General features: G+C 36.9%; 1 protein-coding gene across 5 annotated transcripts in view; it reads right to left on the reverse strand.

Annotated features, from left to right (window-relative positions):
- Positions 1-437: 437 nt before the first annotated feature.
- LOC103396248 (glutamate decarboxylase 1) overlaps positions 438-9,527 on the reverse strand; it is a 21,020-nt gene continuing 11,930 nt past the window's right edge. For all 5 annotated transcript variants that reach the window (XM_008334263.3, XM_008334262.3, XM_025066093.1 and 2 more), the window contains 11 exons: positions 8,862-8,974; positions 6,582-6,697; positions 6,298-6,377; positions 5,762-5,816; positions 5,543-5,659; positions 5,401-5,465; positions 4,712-4,790; positions 4,469-4,618; positions 4,264-4,371; positions 3,407-3,496; positions 438-3,030 (listed from right to left, as the gene is read on the reverse strand). In XM_008334263.3, coding sequence (XP_008332485.1) covers positions 2,857-3,030; positions 3,407-3,496; positions 4,264-4,371; positions 4,469-4,618; positions 4,712-4,790; positions 5,401-5,465; positions 5,543-5,659; positions 5,762-5,816; positions 6,298-6,377; positions 6,582-6,697; positions 8,862-8,974 — 1,147 coding nt within the window. In that variant the 3' untranslated portion in view covers positions 438-2,856. The remainder of the gene's footprint in view (positions 3,031-3,406; positions 3,497-4,263; positions 4,372-4,468; positions 4,619-4,711; positions 4,791-5,400; positions 5,466-5,542; positions 5,660-5,761; positions 5,817-6,297; positions 6,378-6,581; positions 6,698-8,861; positions 8,975-9,527) is intronic.

Consider the following 9,527-nt stretch of genomic DNA (forward strand, 5'->3'; position numbering starts at 1 on the left):
ACATTTTGTAATTTAGGACACAGCAATGAAAACATTTTTTTTTTATTCTTAAACTTAACAGACATGTCCTTGGGATTCATGTGCGTAAACTAAGAGACTAGCTATCGTAAAAAAAAAAACTAAACCAGTGGTTTTCAAAGTAAAGGCCGCTAGGGGGTGCTAGATTTCAGAAAATTCGAGTAAGCTATAAAAAAAAAAGCAATTTTATGTGAGAACTGCAACATCGGCATGACGACGTCATATTCTGTATAGACCTGGTGGTTTGCGTCTATTATTATGCTAACGTACTCCTTAAGCTATCGTGTAGCTAGCTAGCATGTGTTTTTTAATAATTTCTTATGCTAAACAAATGTAGCAGTAAAAGTAGGAAAATACATAAATCATTGAGTGTGTGGGTGAAAAATATTGTTGTTGTCGTGTCAATGATTCAGACAGAGTTTTTCCTCTTTAATAGATTTTATTGATGTCTTTTTTTTCTTCTTCTTTTTAACATCTTCGCGATTCTATTAAAGTGCTTATACTCAACGCCCTACAGCAGAGATTGGTCATGTTCAGAAGTCACTGGTCACAGACAGTACACAGAATCACCCTAAGTATTATTTACGAAATTGTGCCATTAACATATACTTCAATATATATATATATATATATATATTTATATATATGGTCCCTATTTACCATAAATATTTGTTAAACACAACATCTTATCATATACACATCCATTTACAATGGAAGAAAGAAAGGTGGCACATTGTGCAAAGACAGAGACGCTGAGCTCCTGTCACACCGAGAATACGAGAATACATATTTATAACAACAAATATACTACAATACAAACAAAAGGATTTGGAAAACAACATCAATCCTTTTTGGGTACATTCTCACTTTCTTTGTGCTTGTTAACGTTAGGAACATTTATAGCTATATATATATATATATATATATAGACTTAACTATTAATCTCATTAGGAGGCCAGTCATTCATCTCAAAACATTCAGACCAAAAACAGACCAACTATCACAAAAAAAAAAAAAAAAATCGCAATAATCGTTCACAAATAGCTATACTTTAAGTAGTCTATACGAAAGGACAATGGATCGATCTGTTTTCCCATTCTCTTTCTTTGGCTGACGGAATACCCCCGAGGAATAGTCTTGACTCTCTGTGATTGACATTTACAAATGTATTACCACGTAATACGATTAAAAGATACACTTACGAAAAAATACCTGAATCTGCCTGAAACATCGCCAAATGCACAACGCATACCGCGTTTGTTCTCGTACTACTTTATAATGAAGTGTCATCTCACGCCAGAAAACTCCAACTGAAATCAGAGCTTTTCCGATTTGATATGGTTACGGATCCATCGCTTGAATGTCGGGACGGTTGATTACGATTCAAATTGGCCACGTTTTACTGTACATTTTTAAAATACATTTCAAAATCATATTTACTCTATCTGTATAGATTTCAGTACCTACTGTATTTGTACTCGTACTATTTGTATTTTTCTTAATATGATTTAGGTCCACACTTGGTAAACATGAAGGTCATTGCACTAACATTAAAACTATATATATATATATATATTTATATATCATAAATCTATGTACACACTACGTACACGACAGCTAAAATCACCACTTGTGTCCGACAAATGAATGACACCACGGAATGATTGAAGATATTGTAATATTTTTTTTTTTTTACCTATAATTTCTTTCCCCTCTTCAAACAGAATTTTTTTTGGTTTCCGAGCTACTTTTAAAAATTTATATATATTTTCTTAAATTTTTTTTTATGTAAACTGAATACGTCTTACATTAGCGATTCCCTGTCATGTCAGTATATTTAAACTACAAGATCATTAGTGGTGGAATCACTGATTCTGATTAGAGACTATTCTTGTACCCTAAGACTGTATATAAGAAATGGAGGTTGCTGCGAAAATCCGACCGATCGCAACTGATTTTGTCACCGATAGAGACGCCCGACGCACAAGAAACTGCACGAGACGCCCAGGCGGTTGGCGTAACTCCAACACTGTCCTTCATTGACGAATGTTGACGAAAGTATTTTCCGGACGATAAGTCGCACCAGCCAGCTAGAGCGCCCTCTAGCAGCTATCAGTGTGAAAATAACATGTAACATGTACATTTTCAGTGATGCAGGAGTAGCAGGTACCGGTACACAAGCCTAGAGTGCCCTCTAGCGGCTGTCAGTGTGCGAAAATAACGAACATGTGAAATTGTATATTTTAATAGAACAATAAGTCACACCTGAGTATAAGTAGCAAACCCAGCCAAAGGATGAAAAAAAAGTGCGATATATAATCCGGAAATCACGGTACTTTTTTTTTTTTTTTGTGTGAACTACTTTCTACTATAATTACTGTTTTATTTTATTCTGTATTATTTCCACACATAAAGCGATAAAATGTTAAAAAAAAAAAAAAAAAAAAAGTTTCTAGGCCGAGGATGGATAACTGGATTTACATTGATTGCAATGGTTAAAAAGTGATTCGGAATCAAAGTACGAAAAGTATCACTGTGGTTATACTTGTAAAATATTAAGATTAGTTCAACACACACGGCACGAGCACAAACAGATCGAGGATGACGGCGGGCTAGATATACAAACAACTTTTAGTACGGGAGATGGTAGTTTTCTGAACGCTAGTGGAACGTTAGGTAGCCTTATTTTCCTTAAGAATCATATTATCACCGTCCGTTTCGAAACCACCGGAGCTCCTCTTTCTTTTGATATCAGATCCTGTATTTATTTTTATAGAGTGCGTCTTATTGGCTTATTGTTTTTTTTTTTTTTTTAAACTGGCAGTGAAAAGCTGACACCTACAGGTCATGACCCAACCTCTCAATCTCATCAATGAGGAAGTCGATGTCAGACAGTGTGACCGCAGGGTTGGAGACAACCATACGGAAGAAGTTCACTTTGTTGCCCTGGGGCTGGTAGCCCACCATGGTGGTCCCTGATTCCATCATCATGGCCTTGATTTTTGGTGCCACCTGGTGACACAAAGAATAAAAAAAAAAGAGTTGTTTGATTTACATGACCCACTCATACTAACTCTTTATTCTGTGGCCTGGACATTGACTGGAATGATTTAACCCTTTCATGCATGACGGTCACTACAGTGGACAGCTATGAGAATGTCATTTTCTATGATAAGAATAGGTTTTGATGGCAGTGTTGCATATAAGCCTCTACAGTGGACGCCTTAGAATCACCCAACACTGCCATACAGTGGTCAGCCTTTGCAACTGCACAATAATTGCGTCAACATTCAAAAAAGAAAATTTGGTGTATAAAACTAGAACCAAATCAGTTCTTATTTTTATGTCTAAAAACACATAAAAACACTTAGTAACATTTTTTTTTTACCTTATGTAGTTTTTCTCTTTTCTCTTCACTCTCTGGCATTCCTCTCAGACTGGGTGGTAAGAACCAGAAACAAACATTGGTGTGCTGAGGCTGCAGAGACAAATAGAACAAATAGAAGTTGTTACAGTACATAGCATCTGACATTTTGGTTTTTTTATGTACACCCCATTGGACAGCTAATTATATACACCCAATTAAATGATAGTCAGGCAAAAAAAATAAGTAATTAAGTTTGCAAAAAAAAAAACCAAACAACTAAAGTATGTTAGCATATAACAATTACTATTAAGTTAGCCTAACACCACAACTACGAAGTTAGCAAAAACCTGCAACTTTAATGTTAGCAAGAAACAAAATCGGTGCGATAGCCCTTAAAAGCGCTATATTATTAGCAAAAACAACTGCAACGATGTTAGCAAAACACAACTGCAAGGTAAGCAAAAACAACAGATATGAGCCAAATACCGCAACTACCAAGTTAACAAAAATAACTGTGAAGTTACGAAAAAACAACAACTATGAAGTTAGCTGAACATTGCTACCATGAAGTAAGCTAAATAGCACAACTATGAAATCAGTAACATTTGTGTTAGTTATCAAAAACATCAACATCAACTTTTGTCTCCTCACTGGCTCTTTTACCCTACGCAAAGAAACTTTGCAAATATGTTGGTTTTCTGTTCATTTTGCTAGCTTGGGGGTTTGAATTTATCGGTAATTTATTACGTGTTACCAGCCGGAGCCTATATTTTACATATTTTTTTTTACATTTTTGTTTAGTGGCAGCTGTGGGGAATTTTCAAATATAACATATATTTAGGAAAAAAAAGGTTGAAAATCAGTAGAATAGAACTCACCACTCCATCGAACACCATCTTATATCCTTCCCTGTTCTTGATCTTGTTGTACAGATACAGCGACAGGTCCAGGCATTTGTCAATGTGCTGCTCAAAACCAATGGTGCCCTGCGGTGTCAATAAACAACCCCATTAACACATGCTGAGTAAAGGGACATTTCATCCGCTGGAAAAAAACTTGTGTTACTGTGTCACTCCATCTGACCTTGGCCTTCCACATCAGCCAGAACTTAAAGATGTCCACATGTCGTCCACACTGAATGGCCTTGTCGCCGGTGTCGTACGTGACGTCGTACTGTTTGTCTGGTTGGAACAGGTAGCCGGCACACATGGAGTTGCAGCCCGCCAGGATTCCCTACAAATAAAGAAAACAAATGCCAGCTAATTATCCTTCTTGTCAAGCCGCTCGCCGCTCGCTGTACCACGCGTCGCCGCTATGTACGGGTACCTTTTCTCTGACCAGGATGGCAGAACACTGCAGAGGAACGCCCATCATTTTGTGTGGATTCCATGTGACGGAGTTGGCCCTGCAAGGATTATTAGTGTTAAATTTTGGGCACAATTTAGCATTAGCGCTAAGCGCGACTTTTCCACATAAAATATAAAACGACTACTTTTTTTTGTAGTTAATAAGGATGTCCGATAATATTGGCTGACGTTTTAGGGGATTGTATGCAGAATGCAGTAACTCATACAGTGGTGTGTACAGATAAATAAATAAATACTACCAGGCATATACTGGTATCGGTTGATATCGGAATTGGAATTTAATTGTTTGGACCATACCAGCGTATCGGATATAGGCAAAAAGTAAATATCGGACATTCCTGGTAGTTAACAATATATAATATAACAATACGGTGTAAAGAGCTAGTACGTATTTTTTCATCATTATTCCTAAATGAGCAAATTATTTTAAATAATTAAAAGAAATTAAAAAATAAACAAAATCATAAATGGTAAAATTAATCAATTTGGAGTTAGGGATCCACGTATTTTTTTTTTAGAATTTTTGCAATGCTTTGCAATTGCAAGATCGCGTCCGATTTTTTTTTTTTTCCCAGTAATGCTCTAAATAAGTGCAATGCCCTGGTGTCACAGGAAGCGGTAACATTTGGATTGTTACCACTCTCTTACCTCTCGACGCCACTGAGTTTATGACGATGTTTTCTCGACATCAAGAGTCCACCACCCCACGCTCCCTAAGGACACAGGACAGTTAAAGGTAAACAACAACCGCGCAATTCCTCATTTCAATACTACGGTGTCACCGACTTACGTCTACGTGCAGCCAAAGGTTGTACTTCTCGCAGATGTCAGCGATTTCATTGATGGGGTCAAATGCTCCGTACACAGTGGAACCAGCGGTGGCATTGACAAACAACGGCATGTAACCCTGAGGAATCACAACGCATAACAATTTAGAGGGACAACTTATTGGTGCAAATGTGGGGGGAAAAAAAAAAAAGAGGAAGATACAAAGATCTGGGATGCTAACCTTCTGTTTAGCATCAATGATTTTGGCCTCCAGATCTGCAGGAATGACCCTCCCCCTGACAAAGGCAAAACATGACATGTCCATTTTTTAATTTTCAACAAACAAAATATGAACAGACTGATCTATTTAATGTTTGTTTTTCGTCTTCTTTGGTTGAGTTGGTACTTTCTGCTTTCTTTCTTTGCTCCTCTGTGATGCTAAATTTGGACAGAGGAAACCATCTGTCATCAATATAAATGACCTATATGTTAAGCTTTGGTTGTTCCGGATTCAATTTTTGTGCAAAACTAAAGTTTGTTTCTATATGAAAAATTCGACATTACAGATCTAGAGAGAAGAAAAAAACATGAAGTCAATATTTCAATAAATATTAGACTTCGTCCCAAGTTCTAATTTGGGCCCACTGTGAATTTGAGTTTGACACCCCTAGAATCATATTGTGCAACATTTAGTCTATAGAAAACATATGTTCAGTTTATATGGCTACATACATTTAGAGTTTTCAATGTAGGTTTTGGGACCTGACTCTTCTTTACCTCTCATCTGTGCTCAGCAGGATCACGTTCTCAGTCCCAAATCCGAGAGCAGCTCCTGCCTTCTTAATCGAGTAGTGACTCTACGGGGGAAGAGGGACACACACAGCATAACCGTAATGCACTGGCCTTCAAATGAATACCTAAGTTCAAAGGAGAACATTGGCTATTCTCCACTACTGGCTGTCGAGAGCTCAATTTTTTTTATAGACCAAAGTAGATGAGACAAGAGCAAAATGAATGCGTTAGGAAAGTGTGTGTGTGTGTGTGTGATCACAGTCACGTACATGCTCAGATGTGAAGAGGACGAGCCGTGGAGCAACAGACATGCCTTTGGTCTTCACTTCCGGGTAATACTTGTACCGGGCAATCATCACGCTGTACATGTTGGAAATAGCACCCCCTGTGGAAGAGGGAGGTATCAGCACGAATGAGCAGAGATGGGGGTTGCAAATACACTCACTCAAGTCACTCACTTGTGACCTATTATATATATACCTTTACATTTACAGATCGAGTCGCACCAGCCGAAAAATGCATAATGGAATATAAGTCGCACAAGCCAAAAAATGCATAATGAAGACGAAAAAACATATATATATATATATGTTTTTTCTTCTTCATTATGCATTTTATGGCTGGTGCGACTTATATTTCCAGAGCGACTTATATATATATGTTTTTTCGTCTTCATTATGCATTTTTTGGCTTGTGCGACTTATATTCCATTATGCATTTTTTGGCTTGTGCGACTTATATTCCATTATGCATTTTTTGGCTGGTGCGACTTATATTTCGGAGCGACTTATATATATGTTTTTTCGTCTTCATTATGCATTTTATGGCTGGTGCGACTTATATTTCCAGAGCGACTTATATATATGTTTTTTCGTCTTCATTATGCGTTTTTTGGCTGGTGCGACTTATATATATGTTTTTTCGTCTTCATTATGCATTTTATGGCTGGTGCGACTTATATTTCGGAGCGACTTATATATTTTTTTTTTCTTCTTCATTATGCATTTTATGGCTGGTGCGACTTATATTCCGGAGCGACTTATATATTTTTTTTTTCTTCTTCATTATGCATTTTATGGCTGGTGCGACTTATATATATATGTTTTTTTCTTCTTTATTATGCACTTTTTGGCTGGTGCGACTTATATTCCGGAGCGACTTATATCTATATGTTTTTTCTTCTTCATTATGCATTTTATGGCTGGTGCGACTTATATATATGTTTTTTCGTCTTCATTATGCATTTTTTGGCTGGGGCGCCTTATATTCCGGAGCGACTTACATATATATATGTTTTTTCGTCTTCATTATGCGTTTTTTGGCTGGTGCGCCTTATATTCCGGAGCGACTTACATATATATATGTTTTTTTCTTCTTTTTTATGCACTTTTTGGCTGGGGCGACTTATATTCCGGAGCGACTTACATATATATATGTTTTTTTCTTCTTTTTTATGCACTTTTTGGCTGGGGCGACTTATATTCCGGAGCGACTTATATTTTTATGTTTTTTCTTCTTCATTATGCATTTTTTGGCTGGGGCGCCTTATATTCCGGAGCGACTTACATATATATATGTTTTTTTCTTCTTTATTATGCACTTTTTGGCTGGTGCGACTTATATTTCCAGAGCGACTTATATATATGTTTTTTCTTCTTTTCATTATGCATTTTTTGGCTGCTGCGACTTATATTTCGGAGCGACTTATATATATATATGTTTTTTCGTCTTCATTATGCGTTTTTTGGCTGGTGCGACTTATATATATGTTTTTTCGTCTTCATTATGCATTTTTTGGCTTGTGCGACTTATATTCCATTATGCATTTTTTGGCTGGTGCGATTTATATTCCGGAGCGACTTATATCTATATGTTTTTTCTTCTTTTCATTATGCATTTTTTGGCTTGTGCGACTTATATTCCATTATGCATTTTTTGGCTTGTGCGACTTATATTCCATTATGCATTTTTTGGCTTGTGCGACTTATATTCCATTATGCATTTTTTGGCTTGTGCGACTTATATTCCATTATGCATTTTTTGGCGGGTGCGACTTATATTGCGGAGCGACATATATATATATATATAAGTCGCACCAGCCATAAAATGCATAATGAAGAAGAAAAAAAAAATATATAAGTCGCTCCGAAATATAAGTCGCACCAGCCAAAAAGTGCATAATAAAGAAGAAAAAAACATATATATATATATATATGTCGCTCCGCAATATAAGTCGCACCAGCCAAAAAATGCATAATGAAGAAGAAAAAACATATATATAAGTCGCTCCGAAATATAAGTCGCACCAGCCATAAAATGCATAATGAAGACGAAAAAACATATATATATAAGTCGCTCTGGAAATATAAGTCGCACCAGCCGAAGGATGAAAAAGTTGTGCAACATACGGGAGTAGCAGATACTGCTACACAAGCCTAGAGCGCCCTCTAGCGGCTGGATAAAAAAAAAGTGTGACTTATAGTCAGAGAGGGTTTAATCAACACTTAGTTATCAAACCACTGTATTTCTGGTGTTATTACCAAACTAACCTGGTGAAAACAGTCCATCTCCTTCTCCTCCGGGCCAACCAATCATCTCTCTCATCTTCTTCAGAGTCAGCTGCTCCATCAACACAAAGACCGGCGCAATCTCATAGGTAAACCTGTGAATCGCAGTGTTACTGTGTATCAGTGCTGGTTTAGTGACTGAAAATCCATCCATTGCAAAAATGACTCAGTTCGACATTTAGAGTCGGTATCTGTCGGATATTGGTCAAAATGTCAGGATCGGACATTGAAAAAAAAAAAAAAACGAGGCACTACATTACATGGTATTTATAGAGACTTTTTCAAGTAATCCCTAACTACTAGTGGCTGTGATATCTGTAAGAATAAGTCTAATGGTCAGAACCTCGTTTTTTTTTTTTTAATATTATAAAAAAAATGTAATATGTTTGTTTAGCACAAGCCTTGCAGTACACGGCACACGATGGTTTTGGTCATTAGGTCTGCTGTAATTCTATCTGCAGAGCGTAAACTGGAGCTTGTGCCGACCGCTCTAATTAAAAAGGTGTCTGATAGGAGTTAGGCGGCAAACATTCATATTTAAATGGCTCCTAAAATCACTTAGACGTTTAATTAAATCACACAAAGCTCTGATAGCTATCTGTCCGGGGCTGCCGATCTCGACGGTGTATCTAATGGGAAGGTCGGAGC

This window comes from Cynoglossus semilaevis, chromosome 20 (genome assembly GCF_000523025.1).
Source record: "Cynoglossus semilaevis isolate Cse_v1.0 chromosome 20, Cse_v1.0, whole genome shotgun sequence".
Lineage (NCBI taxonomy): Eukaryota > Metazoa > Chordata > Actinopteri > Pleuronectiformes > Cynoglossidae > Cynoglossus > Cynoglossus semilaevis.